Source organism: Desmodus rotundus, chromosome 5 (assembly GCF_022682495.2).
Source record: "Desmodus rotundus isolate HL8 chromosome 5, HLdesRot8A.1, whole genome shotgun sequence".
Lineage (NCBI taxonomy): Eukaryota > Metazoa > Chordata > Mammalia > Chiroptera > Phyllostomidae > Desmodus > Desmodus rotundus.
In genome coordinates this window covers 91359219-91377617 of record NC_071391.1, presented here as the reverse complement: position 1 = coordinate 91377617, position 18399 = coordinate 91359219, and the positions used below count along the sequence as shown (strand labels likewise).

The 18399-nt window shown below is 41.3% G+C and overlaps 1 protein-coding gene across 4 annotated transcripts in view; it reads left to right on the top strand.

Annotated features, from left to right (window-relative positions):
- The window catches only part of POU2F3 (POU class 2 homeobox 3), a 103725-nt gene extending 94556 nt beyond the window's left edge, over positions 1–9169 (top strand). For all 4 annotated transcript variants that reach the window (XM_045202997.2, XM_045203000.2, XM_045202996.2 and 1 more), the window contains 3 exons: positions 3643–3709; positions 4842–4974; positions 5916–9169. In XM_045202997.2, the coding sequence (XP_045058932.1) occupies positions 3643–3709; positions 4842–4974; positions 5916–5955 (240 nt within the window). In that variant the 3' untranslated portion in view covers positions 5956–9169. The remainder of the gene's footprint in view (positions 1–3642; positions 3710–4841; positions 4975–5915) is intronic.
- Positions 9170–18399: the final 9230 nt, after the last annotated feature.

The window sequence follows — 18399 nt, the reverse complement described above, 5'->3', positions numbered from 1 at the left end:
GGGAGTTATAAACATACACATGGTGTTGAAATACTGGGTGAAGAGGAGCTCACCTATGGAGTCTGTACAGAGGAAGCAAAAAGGAAAGTACAGGTCTCAATCCGGTAGAACACTAGCATTTGAGAGATTGGCAAAAGAAGAGTATCAAGGGAAGAAACTGATAAGGAGAAGCAGAAAAGACAAGACATTGCAATGAAATAGATGTAAGGGGTAAAACAGGTGTGAGATTTATAGGCGTGCTATAGGAACACAGATGAAAAACACAAGTTGGGTCTGAGAGGGCTGACACTATTTTATTTGAAGAACACATTAGAAGTTAGCATGAAAATTGGTATTCAGGGCAGAAGGAATGGTCTGTGAGAAAGCATGGAATTCTAAAACAACATGATGCTTTTGGAGAATCACACCAATTTAGTCTGGCTAGAGTTGGATTTGGAAAAAAGACAGAGATTGATGAAGGCCAGATCATAAAGGGCCTTGATACCAAAATACTCTATAAACAATGATAATCCATTAGAATTTTAAGTTGGAGTCAATGTGATATTCATTCATTCATTATTCCTTTCTTAAATATTTCTTTTTTAAAAGATTTTATTTATTTATTTTTAGAGAGAGGGGAAAGGAAGGAGAGAGAAAAGGAGAGAAACATCAGTGTGTGGTTGCCTCTCATGCACCCCCCACAGGGGACCTGGCCTGCAACCCAGGCATGTGCCCTAGACTGGGAATGGAACTGACAACCCCTTGGTTCACAGGCCCATGCTCAATCCACTGAGCTATGCCAGCCAGGGCTTCAAATATTCTTGAGCACCCACCATATGTTTGACAGTGGGATAGAATGGAGCACAGGACACCTGTGATTCCCGCTTACAGTCCAGCAGGGAAAACAGACATAAACAAATGCTGTTTGTGCTGAAGCCTTCGGAGAAGATGTACAGGTATTGCAGGGACCAAATTTTGTCCAGGGTGTCAGAGCTTCTCTGAGGAATGATGCTGAAACTTGACAGCAGAAGAATGAGTGGACATTAATGGGGAAAAGTGTGAGTTTGGAGAAGAAGGAGGAGAGAGAATAGGGAAAAACATCCTAGGCAGAGGAAACAGTGTGCACTAAGGCCCTGAGGCTGGGGTGGTGGGGAGAGGAAGCACAGAAGGCTTGAATGGGCTGGAACCCAGGGAGTGAAAGAGAGTGTGAGGAAGGAGGCTCCTCCGAGTGGGAGGTAGAGGTGTTGGAAGGTGTTGGAGGCCACATTAAGGAAATTGGATCATGTCACAAGAACATTGGAATCTTTAGATTTGGTGCTTTGTTTACAGTAGATGGGAGATAGGCTTTTGCTTTGGTTTAATCCCAACCAAGGGCACCAGCATGGAGAAAAGCAGTGAGGTTATGAAAGACCTGTGAAGGAGCCTGACTCATTGTCATCATTCATTCAACACACATTTGCTGAGCACCTGCAAAGTTCCAGGCCCTATAGTAGACACTTGAGGGTGTAACAGTGAACCACACTGACATCATCCTGCCCTCATGAATTCCACAGCCTAGTGGTAAGGGGGAGATATTGTACAAATAATTAATACTTGTGCTGTTATGAAAAAAGCAGATAGAGAAAATGTTCTGACCCTATCTTTTCCTCAGGTGTCATTGGGGCAGTCTCCTTGGGAATAGGACATAATTTTTTTCTGCTTCTGATATGAAATAATCATCAAAATATACCATTCAGCAGAAAAAAAAGCAAATGGTGCAGACCAATGTGGGCAGAATCCTACTATTAATATAAAAAATTAAAAAGGGGGAGCCATATGTATGTCTGCTTGCATATGCATAACCTATCTCCAGAAGGAAACCTCTTAGAAGCTGGTCACAGTGACTAAATACATTATTTATTTAAAAACAACAAATTTCTTGGATGTGGCAGCAGAAAGTGGAAGAAAAGGGAGGGAGATTATTGATAACATCTCTTACCATGCTTACCACAGGAAGTGAGTATATGTGGAACCCTGCTGGGATGGGATGTTACAAATTGGGGAGGGAAGGAATATCAAATCACAACTCCCTGAGCAGAAACTTCTCAATTTCTTTAAAAAAGCATTCATCAGTTGTGGCTGATGTGACTCAGTTGGTTGGAGTGTGGTACCCAGAGGGGAGGTAGGAGAGGATAATGGGGGAGAGCGGGGGAAGGGTTTTCAGGAACAACTCTAAAGGACACATGGACAAAACCAAGGGTGGGTGGGATCAGGGGTGTGAGGTGGTGGTAGCTGGGGTAGGGTGAGTGGTGGGGGGAAAATGGAGACAACTGTACTTGAACAACAACAATGATGATAATAATAATAATAATAATAATAAAACATTCCTCATCCATGGCTGGTGTGACTCAGTTAGTTGGAGTGTTGGTCACAAGTTTGATTCTGGTCAGGGCACAAAAGGGTTGCAGGCTCCATCCCCAGTCGGCGGGTGTACAATAGGCAACCAATCAATGCTTCTCTCTCACATTGATGTCTCTCTCTCTCTCTCACAGTGATGTCTCTCTCTCTCTTATTCTCTCCTCTTTACTCTCTTTAAGAAATCAACTAGAAAAAAACCCCAGTATACTGGGGAAAACATATCCTCAGGTGAGGATAAAAAATAAATTCACCAGAGCTTCCCCTGTCAGCATGAGAAGAATGAGGGGAAAGAATGTATGAAGATTTCAGTTCAAATGAAAATGTGAACAGGTTCTACAGACAAGGCAGCTAACAGCTTCTTTCAGGAAGGAAGGGAACTAACATTGAACAAGTCTGGTATACTTTGCCAGGTGTTGAGTTGGAAGCTCTATGAACATTATATCATTAAATCTTAATTAAAAGGACCTATAAGGGAATCATTAGTAGTATTTTACAGACGAGAAAGCCAAATCTCAATGGGATTAGGTAACTTGCCCAAAGTCACCCAGATAGTTGATAGTGGAGCCAGGTCTTACCCTAGATTTGTTGGGCTCCAAAGTCCATTCTGTATATTTCATCTTTTTCTATGTTCTAGGATAGTAATACTGAGGGGGAGATTCCTGAACTTTGTGGGAGGTTAAACTAAATTATCTTAGGTCCCTTTCAAATCTTAGACTTGATGTTGTTGTGAGGTCTCCAGGGCAAAATAAAATCTTCAGAAACCAAAGTTCAACTCCTCCAGTTATCTCTGGAGAGCTGATGGTCCACTCATGCATGAGGCTGGGAAGCCTGAGACAGGGTTGTTAGGACTGGTGCTCTGCTGCCCTGTGCAAAAGCAAAAGTTTTTTACCAAGGAAGAAGTAAAGACTGAAAAATAGTGTCTGCCACAGCAGAGTCTACGGGGGCATGCTCCTTTCATTGCTAGAGCACTCAAGCACAGCTTCAACCTGGCAGTTCCAAAGAAACCTTGCCAGGGGAGACACAGCAGGGTGGGCAGGTCTGGGTGTCAGCAGCAGAGAGCTGTGGGAGAAGGATAGAGCTGGAGTTGGATATACGTGGTCCAAAGACCTTTCTATGAAATGGGACAGGATGTAGGTTTGGACTAGAAATTGTCAAGGAAGCTAAGACCTTACCTCTGCAGAGATGGCACCCAGCATCCTGGGAGAAGCAACAAAGGTTGGAGAATGGGGTGGAAATGGACATTTACAAGCTTCTGTTGCCTTTCAGGTCTCTCCCTCTGGGTCTCTGGGCCCCCACTCCATCCCTCCTGTCCATAGCACCATGCCTGGAACAGGTGAGCTTTAAAATGAAGTTTCTGAATTACGCAAGAATTCCATTAAATAATGGGATATTAGAACTGAGAATAACGGTTCTAAATGTATTTCAAAAAGATATTAAAGTCTGTTTTGGAGAAAAAGGGTTCCATGATCAAGTAAGTTTAGGAAATACTGAGTAAGCAAAGTTTAAATAAGTGTTTATGTTTCATTTTGTTTTGATTACAGTACGTCTCAGCACTCAAGTACATTATACATTCCTAAAGAAGCTGTATGAAAGGCTAACAGAAGGGAGGGTTTTCCAAACCAATTTTGTACAGAACTGTACTTTTCAAAGAGTACTATAACATTTCAAAAAGCTAAATATGTCTGGATGTGCCCAGGATAATCCTAGTGTCAGCCTCTTGTCCTGACATAATTATCAATAGCACTCCTTTCCACTCTTCAAGATATCTTACTTTGGATGGTAAAATATATGTCACCTTACCCATGTAATGTTGTTTGTAGAACTCAAATACAAGAGCTCAGTTTAATTTAAATCTGCCATTTTACAGAGGACAAAAATGAGTTTCAGGGAAGGGAAGCCACAGGCCACAGAGCTGCTGGGACCTAGACTTGAGTCACCTCATTCCTTGTTGTACTCTTTCTAGAAGACCATGTACCATTTGTTTGTGGAGATGAGACTACTATGGAGGCTGGCAATCTTTAATTGCACTCTCAGGCTCTCTTTTCCTTCCTTGTGTACTTTTCTTTCATTCCCACACTCTTCCATCCTGAGGTTTCTTGTTCATTTTCCCATCCTGCCTCTTGGTCTGGGGCTGCATATGCCCAGCCCAGGGTGTGTCCTACAATAGGATGATTTTGGCACCTGTCCTTCTGTTTGACAAGTCTAAGACTTGTAGAACCATCCATGCAGCTCTTCAGAGCCTGGTCTAAGGAGAGCATTCATGATTAAAAACAAACAAACAAACAAACAAAAAACCTCTGGAGCTGGGTACTGATGCTAATATGGCAGGAGCTGGACAGATAAGTGGGGCTACGGAGAGGGTAAGATTCCTTTGGGGATACATGTTTTGAAGGGCCATGCCACAAGGTCCAAGCAGGACCCAACCACATTACTTTCCCCTTGTTTTTGCCTCTCCTTATCCTCAGTAACATCACCCTGTTCCCCTGGGAACAACAGCAGGCCTTCGTCTCCTAGCTCAGGACTTCATGCAAGCAGCCCCACTGCATCTCAAAATAACTCCAAAGCAACAGTGAACTCCTCTACTTTTAACTCTTCAGGGTAAGATGGAAGGGGAGAGAACAGTAACAATCCAGCAGGGCCAAGGGGCATGTGAAAAGCTAGGTCAAAACCTTGGGAGAGAAAGCTGTCACTGGGTTGGAAAAAGGGAATGGGGTGGCAGGGTGGGGACAGAGTGGAGAGCCAAACTGGACTTTATCCCTGGGGAGTTGGACTTAAAAGAGAAGCTTCAGCCAGTGAGCATTCCTGGCAAGGAGCTCATGTCAACAAAGCCAAAATGTCCATCCTCACTGGGAAGGTGGAAATTTCCAAACATTCCTGTCAAGAAGGGTCAAGCCCTTCACTGGGCTTAGGAGTTCTCCACATAATGCCAGTAACCCTGTTCTGGGGGCACTGTAATGTGGACTTGAGCTTTGAACATGGCTGGCACAGTGAGAGAGGGAAGTAATAGGATGTTGTTGGGGGAAAGTAGCCTCTTGAGTCAAAGAATCTACTAAAAAGTATTTTCATAGCTGATACCTTGAGAGATTCTTCCCTGATTCAGAACAAAAGAGAGATCTGAAAGTTAGGTGATAGGTTAAAGATCTGAGCTTGTCAGGAGAGATGAATCTACTTGTCCAAACCCAGGTAGTTCAGCAAGGCCAACTGTTGCATAGCCCCAAAAGTTGGAGCTCCTCAGCTACCTCCAACAAAAAAAAAAAAAAAAAAAAAGGAGAGAGAGAGAGATACAGAAAACAATGTAATGTACATTTTAAATATTGTTTTGAGATATAATTCATATACCATAAAATTTATCATTTTAAAGTATACAATTCAGTAGTCTTTAATGTATTCTCAAGGCCACACAACTCTCATTATTATCTAATTCCAGAACATACCATCCCAGAAAGAAACCCTGTACCTATTAGTGGTCACTATCCATTCCCATCTTCCCTCATCACATTAACAGCTTTACAATTGACTTGTTTCTTTCTCCCTTCCAGATCTTGGTACCGATGGAATCATCCCACCTACCTCCACTGAGACCAAAAAGTTTCTCCTATTCCACCTGGCTCTGTATTCCCCATTGGAAGGAAGGGAGTCGTGCCTTCTCTGTATGAACAGATTACTCTCAGAAGAGCAGAGGAGAATTCCCACTATCACTGAACCTAAACTCTTGCCTTCTTAATGAGCAAGGGCCTCGGGAGATTTAAACTGTGATTGAACCATGTGTTGACTTCTAGTGTTATTGAAATATATACCAATGCTAGAATTTGAACTTCCTTGCCTGTGGCCCACCTCCATCCTCTAGTTGTAAATATTTCGGACAGCATCACTGTGGCAGTGGTGTTTCAGAGAAAGGACATCTTGCCATTATTCCCTAACCCATTCTGGGGACAGCCATTTTTGTCTGGCGTGCCAAACTATCAAAAAGGGAGATAATGGTTTTAACTCTGACTTTAGCCATAATCTCTGAACTACTTCTAAAATCTGTGAAAGGATTTGAATTTGATGTCTCCACCAAAGCCTTGATGTTTTCCCTGTTCAGCAAAGTTTTCTGGCCAAAATTTCTTTCACCCAATTTTCTCTTTAGTGCTGCCTCCTTTTCTAGAACCAACTCCATTCATGATTTTGTTCTCCAAGTTCCCTCCTCTTTACAAAAGGTTGAGTCCCTCAGTCTGCTGGGCATATTTCTCTACGTACAGATGCTCCTCTGTCTGTTACACCTGTCACAGAGTTAAGGAGCACTTGTTCATTCTCACCTTCATTGTGTTTTTCCTTGTCTTATTCTCTCTCCCTTATCCTGGCTATAGAAGGAAGAACACAAAAACAAACATGCAACAATTATGCTGGCAAAATATTTATATACAGCCCTTTTCCTCTTTTTGCACTTCTCTCATTAATGTGGAATTTTCCAGCAAAATGTTTAACTCAGGTGTGAATTTTGAACATGTCTGTAATATTTTATCTTCTTTAAAAAAAAAGAGAAACGAAAAATACCAAGGTGTGAAATACTATGCTAACTCCCACAAGAGTTCCCACATGGGCTAGGAATCCTTGTTAACTTCCCGGAAATGGTATTTTAAGTCTCCTTTGTGAGCAAGTATGTAAATGTAATATGAAGCCATTCTAGAAATGGTAACTTAAAAAAAAACCTGCATATCCAAAGAAATGTTGAGATTCAAAGGAATCTCACTGTTCCTAAATAAATTTGTATAGTGATAATATACACTATGCCACTATTGATAAGAAGATGTTTAGATGATTTTTCTGTGTCTTTTGTTGCAGGGTGATGTGAGTACATATGACCAAGTGGTACGATAAAAATGTTTCAAATTAAGTGTATTACTCCCCAAACTAGTGCTAAAGCTGACATACATTAATGCAGGGCCGTTAAGAGTTCAGAATTCTGTTTTTTTGTTTTTGTTTTTGACAGAACTGCCTTGAAGGCAGAGAAGAGATTGGTTTCCTCATTTTGTAAGTGAGAGAATGGTAACTACTTAAGGTCAAGTCATTTGAAGACTTATATTGAGGCTAATAGTTCATATCTCAGATATCCTGAAGGTCAATTATTCATAATTCACAATGGAAAGCAATAGATATTTCAGACAAATGATAATTTAATAATCATATATATTTGGCTTTGGAATGTGCTGAGACTTTAATGAGGGGCTAAAGGGGCAAAACAGCTATACTTGTGGTTTTTCTTAGGTTAATAAAAATTTAAATAGTTACCATTCCTGAGGTAAGCATTGACCTGTGGAAAAGAGAGGCCCTTCAAAAATATAATAGCCAAAGGGGAAAAACTAAAATTGGGATTAGACATTTCTTACAAATAATAATATTCATGTGGACAATCTAAACATAAATGATTAAGAGTTAACTCTTCTTGATGTTTGAATGGGGTTTATATTAAGACTAATATTTCATGTCATGAAGTAGGAAAAGGCTAGCTGAGAGGGGCTTGGTATCTTAAAAAGACAGTAAGAGGACCCTCCAGTAGTAATTTAAGTATATAAAGGGACTACTCTGCTACCCATGAGCCCATCTGTGCATATATATATGCATACATGCACAGGCATACGTGTACTCTCCCTTGTATACTCATGGGTGCCAGAGCTGACCCTTTTCTTCAGCAATCCTGGCTACCTCGACATCTCACTCAGGTGAATGATAAACATTTATCTGCACTGTCCAAGACTCTGGTTTTCAACCATTTGAACTTAAAAAAAAAAACTTATTTTTTTGCGATGTTAGGTTTACAACAAAATTGAGAAGATGGTACAGATGTCCCCACACATACATAGACTCCCCCATTATCAATATCACTCATCAGAAAGCACATTTATTTTTTCAAGGATGAACTTACATTGAAACATAATCAATCACCCAAAGTCCATAGTTTAACTTAGAGTTTATTCTTAGTGTTGTACATTCTATACAGGCTTGGAAAGAAGTATAATGACATATGTTCATCATCATAATACCATACTATTTTTCGCTGCTCTAAAAATCCTCTGTGATCTGCCTATTCATGCTTCCCTTCCACTACCCCCACCCCACAAGCACTGATTTTTTTACTGTCTCCATAGTTTTGCCTTTTCCAGAATGTCATATAATTGGATTCATATAGTATAGAGCCTTTCCAGATTAACTTTCACTTAATAATATGCATTTAAGGTTCCGCCATGTCTTTTCATGGCATGATACCTCATTTCTTTTTAGCTCTGAATAATATTCTGTTGTCTGGATGTACCACAGTTTATTTATCCATTTATCCACCTACTAAAGGACATCTTGGTTGCTTCCAAGTTTTGGAAATTATGAATAAAGCCGCTACAAACATCTGTGTGCAGGTTTTTGTGTGAACATAAAATTTCAGTTCCTTTGGGCAAATACCAAGGAGCATAATTGCTGGATTTTTAGAGTACCTTTAGTCTTATAAGAAACTGCTAAACTGTCTTTCAAAGAGGCTGTACCATTTTGCATTCTCACCAGCAAGGTATGAGAGTTCTTGTTGCTCCACATCCTTGTCGACATTTGTTGTTTTCCATGTTCCAGATTTTGGCCATTCTAGTAGGTGTGTAATGGTATCTCATTGTTTTAATTTGCTTTTCCCTGATGAGATATGATGTGGAACATCTTTTCATATTCTTGTTTTTCATCTGTATACCTCCTTTGGTGAGCCATCTGTTAAAGTCATTGGCCCATTTTTTCAACCCAGTTGTTTGTTTTCTTATTGTTGAGTTTTAAGAGCCCTTTGAATATTTTGGATAATGGTCCTTTATCAGATGTGCCTTTTGAAAAAATTTCTGTCAAATCTGTGACTTGTCTTCTAATTCTCTAGATACTTTCTTTTGCAGAGTATAAGTTTTTAATTTTAATGAAGTTCAGCATATTAATTATTTATTGCATGAATTATGTCTTTGGTGTTCTATCTAAAAAGTCATCATATCCAGGGTCATCTAGGGTCATCTAGGTTTTCTCCTATGTTATCTTCTAGGAGTTTTATAGTTTTATTCTTGTTTAATAATTTTTATTTTTTATTTTAAGATTTTATTTACTCATTTTTAGAGAGAGGGGAAGGGAGATAGAAAGAGAAGGAGAGAAACACCAATGCATGGCTCTCGTGCACCCCACACTGGAAACCTGGCCCACAACCCAGGCATGTGCCCTGCCTGGGAATCCAGCCCGTGACCCTTTGCTTTGTAGTCTGGTGCTCAGTCCACTGAGCCACACCAGCCAGGGCTATAGTTTTATTCCTTACATTTACCTCTGGCATTCATTTCAGTTCACTTTTTGTGAAGGGTGTAAGGTCTGTGTCTAGATTAAATTTTTTAAGAAGATTTTATTTGTTTATTTTTTAGGGAGAGGGGAAGGGAAGGAGAAAGAGAGGGAGAGAAAGATCAATGTGTGGTTGCTTCTCATGCACCCCCTACTGGGGATCTGGCCTGCATCCCAGGCATGTGCCCTAGACTGGGAATCTAACTGGTGACCCTTTGGTTCACAGGCTGGCACTCAATCCACTGAGCCACACCAGCCAGGGCTAGATTAAATTTTTTTGCAGGTAGATGTCCAGCTGTTCCAGCAACATTTGTCGAAGACTATCATTTCTCCATTGGTCAAAGACCAGTTGACTATATTTATGGGGTCTATTTCTGGGTTCTCTACTTGACAGAAAATAGAGATAAACTGAATTGTAGTCTAAATGCTCAGCCTCCAGTAGCTTTCATTGTCCATTAACTTGGACAGTTGTTGAATAAATTCAAGCCTGAAAGTGAGTGAGTTACCTTTCATGTCTGCATGATTCCATAAAACTCACAATTCCAATAAAATTTGATCATAGCTTTGTTAGCTTCTTCAGCCCCTAATTAGGCACAAGAGAATCTAAGGGCAACAACCAGCATTGTTTAGGGAAAAGAAAGGGGGAAAATTACTGCTGCTTTTCAGATTTCATACTTAGATCTTTAGTTGACTCCAGAGCTGTGGGCCCAGCTATGGGCTCCTAAGACTTTTGCTCTAAATCGGAGAATGAGCTTAGTCCCAGGACTCAATTAGGAATCCTGGCCTGAGCACCTAGGTTTCAGGCTCACTGCCTCTCCTCACTGTGCACTCAGAATGCTCCTGTTATATCTCATATAGTACATTTGCTGACCCTGCTGCTTCTCCTGCTAAACTGTCGGGAGTTTCTTACAGTTAAGGCTGTCTCTTTTTCTTTGTAACACCATGACTAGCATTGTAATTAGCATATAATAGGCAATTAAGATAAAAAAAATTGGGAGAACCAAGATGGCGGCGTAGGTAGACACATTGCACCTCCTCGCACAACCAGAACTGACAGAAAATTGAACAGCAAGGAAGTCCAACACCAAGGAAATAAAAAATAAACATTCATCCAGACGGGTAGGAGGGGCTGAGACGGGCAGCCGGGGCGGAGAGGACTCACGTTGCTGTGGCCTGACCGAGACTGGCAGAGTGTGGGACCAACGGGGCAGGCAGTCTGACCACTAGCAGACCCTGCGACCCCACATTCGCGCAGATAAACCGAGAGAGCCGGACTCAGAGTAGCGGAGAACGGGGCAGGCAGAGCGGAGGGTAGCACCCCGCAGCCCCACATTCGCGCACAGATAAACCGGACAAACGGTGGGGAGCAAAGCAGACCGTGCAACCCAGGGCTCCAGCTCAGGGAAATAAAGCCTCAAACCTCTGATTGAAAACGCCCATGGGGGTTGCGGCGGCAGCAGGAGAGACCCCCAGCCTCACAGGAGAGAGCGTTGGAGAGACCCACAGGGGCCTAGGGCGTGCACAAGCCCACCTACTCGGGAACCAGCACCAGAGGGGCCCAGTTTGATTGTGGGTAGCGGAGTGAAAGACTGAAATCCGGGGGAGAGGGGAGTGGGCGCCATTGCTCCCTCTCAGCCCCTCCCCCACGTACAGCGACCAGCGTTACCTCGCCCTGGGGAACACCTAAGGCTCCGCCCCTTTAAGTAACAGACGCGCCAAGACCAAAACAAACAAACAAAAAATGGCCCAAATGACAAAACACTTCAAAGCTCCAGAAAAAATACAACTAAGCCAGAAAGAGATAGCCAACCTATCAGATGCACAGTTCAAAACACTGGTTATCAAGATGCTCACAGAATTCGTTGAATTTGTTCGAAAACCACATGAAAAAATGAAGCCTATGCTAAGAGAAACAAAGGAGAAAGTACAGGGAACCAATAGTGATGCAAAGGAAACTGGGACTCAAATCAACAGTGTGGACTAGAAGGAAGAAAGAAACATCCAACCAGAAAAGAATGAAGAAACAAGAATTTGGAAAAATGAGGAGAGGCTTAGGAACCTCCAGGACATCTTGAAACGTTCCAACATCTGAATTATAGGGGTGCCAGAAGGAGAAGAGGAAGAACAAATAATTGAAAACTTATTTGAACAAATAATGAAGGAGAACTTCCCTACTCTGGCAAAGGAAATAGACTTCCAGGAAGTCCAGGAAGCTCAGAGAGTCCCAAAGAAGCTGGACCCAAGGAGGAAAACACTAAGGCACATCATAATTACATTAGCCAAGATGAAACAGAAGGAGAGAATCTTAGAAGCAGCCGGAGAAAAGAACACAGTTACCTACAAAGGACTTCCCATAAGACTGTCAGCTGATTTCTCCAAAGAGACCTTACAGGCAAGAAGGGACTGGCAAGAAGTATTCCAAGTCATGAAAGGCAAGGACCTACATCCAAGATTGCTCTACCCAGCAAAGCTATCATTTAGAATGGAAGGGAACATGAAGTGCTTCTCAGATAAGGTCAAGTTAAAGGAGTTCATTATCACCAAGCCCTTATTATATAAAATGTTAAAGGGACTTACCTAAGAAAAAGAAGATCAAAAATAGGAACAGTAAAAATGACAGCAAACTCACAGTTATTAACGACCACACCTAAAACAAAAACAAAAGCAAACTAAGCAAACAACTAGAACAGGAACAGAACCATAGAGATGGAGATCACATGGAGGGTTATCAACAGGGGACTGGGAGGGGGAGAGGGGGGGAAAGGTACAGAGAATAAGTAGCATAGACGATAGGTGGAAAATAGATAGGGTAAGAATAGTGTAGGAAATGTAGAAGCCAAAGAACTTATAAGTATGACCCATGGACATGAACTATAGGAGGGGAATGTGGGAGGGAGGGGGTAGGCAGGATGGAGTTGAGTGAAGGGGCAGAAATGGGACAACCGTAATAGCATAATCAATAAATATATTAAAAAAAGATAAATTGAATTCATCTTTTTTTCTCTGAACAACTTCTAATGCCCTTCACTGAGGTATGGAGCTATGAATACAGAAAAATACAGTACATATCTAGAGAAGATTCTAGTCCAGTGAAAGCAGTATATCTTGGTGATTAAAAGCATGACATCCAGGGACATATTGCCTGGTTCATACATACCCCAATTTGCCTCCTACTAATCATGTCACCTTTGGAAAGCTCTGTGTCTCAGTTCTCACTTGTAAAATGGGAGTAACAATAGAGTAACTCAAAGAGTTGTGAGAATTAAAAGAGTTAATATGAGGGGGGACCCAAAAACTCCAGAATTTATTTATTAAAAATTTGTGTATTTATTCTTACATGTTTAAATTTCAGTCACCTTCAAAGTACTCTCCATTTGATGCAACACACACATCAAGATGGGGTTTTTTTCCCTATTGCTGCAACAGTTTTTGAAATAATTGATTTTGATGCCTTTTAGTGCTTCTGCTGTTTCCTTCCCACCCCATCCCAGGTCTTCCATGTCAGCAAAACATTTCCCTTTGAGGACTTTTTTTCATCTAGGGAAAGGAAAAATAAGTCGCTCGGGACCAGATTAGGTGAATAGGGAGGGTGAAGCCCAGGGTTCATGCCATTTTTTTTGTCAAAAGCTGGCAGCTGAGCTTGTAAATCACCCATCATGAAATGGGCAAATGCGCTGAAAAAGTCTTGAAAAAAAAATCCACTTAGGCTGAATGTGGCCTCTCACAACAACGCCAGCTAGTACAATGATAGAGCTAGAACACTCACCTAGCAGAAGAAACCTGTACTACAAGGGGCCCACCCTCCAGAAGGTAATTCTGTGTTTTGGGGGTTCCCCTCATATGTGTAAAGTGCTGGGAATAGTTGGTGGTGAAACAGATCAAGTGTTAGACCGATGGAATTAGACCAGACCTTGGCTCAGCAACCTTGGTACTTGAGTTCTGGCTAAGAAAGAATTTAGAGCCAAGACTCAAAACTCTCAGAAAAAGTTTATTTAGAAAGTTACAGTTGTAGGAAAAGTAAGCCACTTGGGTGTGGTATCAGGAAACAAGTTACAAAGGCAAAAGAAGGGTCCTTGGAGTTTAGGAAAAAGATAAAGGCAACACATCTTGAGGGAAGAAGAGGGAGGTTGACAGACAGGAAAGCCTCAGACAAGCTCCCAAGAGAGAGCATGCTGGGTCCTCTGTCCTAAGGGTTTTTAAGAGTGGGGATTATAGGGAGGTCCTAAGGGAGGATCTCTATAGAATATTCATCAGCTTTCCATATGTGTCCTCTTAGGGCTGTCATCTCCACTGATTGGTTAGTGCCAGGACAGGGGATCATTAGTCAGTGCAGCTGGTCCTGATGTCAGCCATGGCATCCCTTGTCTGGTTTTGCTGCTTTTTTTGGCCTGGAGCTGAAACACAGCTGAGGCCTAGATGTATTATATTTGATGTGGGTTAGCACTTCATTGTCCTGGGGGCTTAATACTTAAGAGCTATTCTCTCGCCTCCTTGTTTGTTCCTCTTCTAAGAGGGTCTACCACATGACTAGTGATATGCTAGGGGAGGAAATGTCAGGAGAGGATCTAAACCACATGATCAGCGTTATGAAAGGCCAGGGGGTCTAAACCACATGTCCAGAGATATGCTAGGGGAGGAAAGGTCACTCTGAGGGCAAGGTACCTATTTTCCCAGTTTTGCCTATTTTTAGGGACCCCAGGCTTTCCAAACCAGTGATCTTTTGTACCTGACCCATCATCCTTGCTCTGTTCATTATCTGTTTAACAGCCTACCACAGGACAATGTCTGGTACATTAATACATGTTATCTGTTATTATTGCGATTATTATTGTCATTGTTATTCAAATAAATTAGGGGAGAGCTTCCTGTCTCCTATTGTCCCTAACAGTCCAGAACTTTTCTGTGGGGATGTCACTACTGACAGGGATCTGACTTGGTAGGACAAGAATTGTGCACAAAGATATGTAAATTAATACAATTTAATCCCTGGTAATGTAGTATAAACCTGGCATCTCAGTCACTCTGGGATAAAGGCCCAATAAAGTCTCCATTGGAAGAGCTGGCACCTTCCCTTATCCCCTCAGCCTTTAGACTCCTGAAGCCTTTCGGGAATATTCTGTTCTTTCCTGGGGAACAGAGCAAGAAGAAAGTTCCACATTTAGACACCAGAAGGAAAAAAAAGTACTGCAACAAAAACAAATGGGAAAAAGTTGAGATTTGCATACATTCTATTAGTGAAATGGATCATGTTTTCTTTCTTCAGGCTATCATTACGTTTTATCGGCTCTATTCAAAACTACTTGTAACAGGTGTCTTCTTCAGTTTATTTTATACTGATTTTAGGTGAGTGTCTGTATAGCAGGGATTCTGAACTTTGGGTGCACATTGGAATCATCTGGGGAGCTTTACAAAAAAGATTGCTACCCACACAGGTTCTAATTTACTTTGGGGTGTGGAATTGGCATTGGGATTTTATTTTTTTAAAGAAACTCCAGTGGCCCTGGCTGGTGTAGCTCAGTGGATTGAGCACGGGGTGCCAACTGAAGGGCTGCTGGTTTGATTCCAAGTGCCTGGGTTGTGGGCCAGGTCCCAGGTGGGGACCATGTGAGAGGCAACCACACATTGATGTTTTTCTCCCTCTCTTTCTCCCTCTCTTCCCCTCTCTAAAAATAAATAAGTAAAATCTAAAAAAAAAAAAAAAAAAAAGAAAGAAAGAAAAGAAACTCCAGTGTTTATTGTGCTGTCAAGGTTGAGAAACACTGCCCAGATGTGTGTACATATCACTGGGAACCTTGTCAAAATGCAGATTCTAATATAGCAGGGTCTGGGGTTAGGGTCTGAGATTCTGTGCTTCTATCAAACTCAGGCAATGCAGATTTTGCTGGCCCTACATACTTCAAGTAGCAAGGGAATGAAGAACATGATAAAATTATTTTCTTGTCCAATAACATCATAGGTTTCCTGTTATTCACATAAGATGATTCAGCCTGGCATCTTAGGCTGGCATCAGCTATTTAAGGTCCTCTAATAGCAATGGTTCTCACGTATCACTAACCATCTCACTGACCCTGTGGGCAGGTTTTAAAAGATACAGATTCCTAGTCACTCCAGGCTTACTAAATCATAATCTTCAAGGCCTACACAAAGGGTATTTTAAAAACACTTTCCAAGGGGTATACATAATCATTAAGATTTAGTAGCCACAATATGTTTCCAGTGTACTCTTTGAAGTTCATTTACTATTCATTCAACAGCAAACATTTATTGAACCTGCCTCCTAGGGGATTCAAGGGAAACAAAGATGAAAATAGTGCAATCCTTAACTCTTGAATGGTTGGCAAGACAAATGACTAAAATAAGACTGTTTTGAATGCGGAAGATGGCGGCAACATAGGTGGGAGCGGAATCCACTTCCCCTCAACGCCAGGGAAATACCTAGCTGATCTGAGGAGCAGAGCGAACAGCCAACAGTATTCCAGCATATACGAAGATCAGAGACCAAAGATAGAGGACATTGAAAGATCTGACGGTGAGACAACAAAACCTGGAGTGCTGAAAAGACTAGAGTTAGACCGTGTTAAACACATAAACGTCAGCTCAAGACCAGTGAGCACAGGAGAGTAAGGAGACAGCACCACCGAATCCCATTGGCATTCTACCATAGAAGTTCATATCATAAACCCAGGGAGTCAGAACAAAGCAATTTAAGAAGCAGAGGCCAACAAGAAGAGCCTCACAAACAATGGGAAGACAAAGAAACAATTCCCAAATGAAAGGAAAGGAGGAAGTCTCAGAAAGAATACTAACCGAAAAAGAGGCAAGTCAACTATCAGATACTGAGTTCAAAGCAATGGTCATCAGGAAGCTCACTGAGCTCTCTGAGCTCAAAGAGAACTACCAGAAACTACAAGGAAACTACAATGAACTCACTGCAAACTATATCAACATGAAAAAGGAAATAGAAAATATCAACAAGAGCCAAGAGGAAATGAAGAATACAATTTCTGAATTGAAGAACACAGTAGAAGGAATTAAAAGCAGACTTGATGAAGCAGAGGATCGGATCAGCGAGCTGGAGGATAAAGTAGAAAAAAACACCCAGAAGGAGCAAGAAAAGGAAAAGAGGCTCAGAAAGAATGAAGAGGCAATAAGGGAAATGCAGGACAACATGAAACGTAACAATATCCGTATAATAGGAATACCAGAAGGAGAAGAAGAAGAGCAAGGGATAGAAAACCTGTTTGAAAAAGTAATGATGGAAAATTTCCCTAATCTGAGGAGAGAAAAAGTCACCCAAATCCAGGAATCACAGAGAGTCCCAAACAAGAGGAACCCAAAGAGACCCACTGCAAGACACATCATAATTAAAATGGCAAACTTCCAAGACAAAGAGAGGATCTTAAAGGCAGCAAGGGAGAAACAGGAAGTAACATACAAAGGAGCCCCAATAAGGTTAGCAACTGACTTCTCAATGGAAACGCTCCAAGCCAGAAGAGAATGGCAAAAAATATTCCAAATAATGAGAACCAGAGGCCTGCAACCAAGACTACTTTACCCAGCAAGGCTCTCAATCAAGATAGAAGACCAAATAAAGAGTTTCCCAGACAAAAGAAGTCTAAAAGAATACAGCTCCACCAAACCAGCTCTGCAAGAGATGCTAAAGGGACTGCTTTAAGGAAAGGAAGGAAAAGAGAAAGACAGAGGAACACAGGTAGGAAATAATGGCAATGAATAACTACCTATCGATAATAACGTTAAACGTAAATGGATTAAATGCTCCAATGAAAAGACATAGAACAGCTGAATGGATAAGAAAACATGACCCACACATATGCTGCCTACAAGAAACCCATCTCAGGACAAAAGACTTACACAGACTAAAAGTGAAGGGCTGGAAACAAATTTTCCAAGCAAACGGTCAGGAAAAAAAAGCAGGGGTAGCAATACTCATATCAGACAAAATAGACTTCCAAAGAAGGGCCATAAAGAGAGACCCAGAAGGTCACTTCATAATACTCAAAGGAAGAATCCACCAAGAAGGCATAAACATTGTAAGTATATATGCACCCAACATAGGAGCACCCAAATACATAAAGAAAATCTTGGAGGATTTCAAGAAAGATATTGACAGCAACACAATTATAGTAGGGGATTTTAACACCCCACTATCAAAAATGGACAGGTCTTCCAAACAAAAGATCAACAAAGATATTGTGTCACTTAACAATACCCTAGAGGAAATGGACTTAACTGATATATACAGAGCTTTTCATCCCAAAGAAGCAAAATACACATTCTTTTCAAGTGTCCATGGAACTTTTTCAAAGATAGACCACATGATAGGACACAAAGCAAGCCTCAACAAATTCAAGAAAATTGAAATCATATCAAGCATCTTCTCTGACCACAAGGGTCTGAAACTAGAAACCAACCCCAAGGGTAAAAACCCAAAACACTCAAAATCATGGAGACTGAATAGCATGCTATTAAACAATGAATGGGTCAAGAACGAGATTAGGGAAGAAATCAAAAACTTCCTGGAAACAAATGAAAACAAACTCACAACAACCCAAAACCTATGGGACACAGCAAAGGCAGTCCTGAGAGGGAAGTTCATAGCAATACAGGCCTACCTTAAGAAGTTAGAAACAGTTCAAACAAACAACCTAACCCTAGGCCTACAAGAACTCGAGGAACAACAAC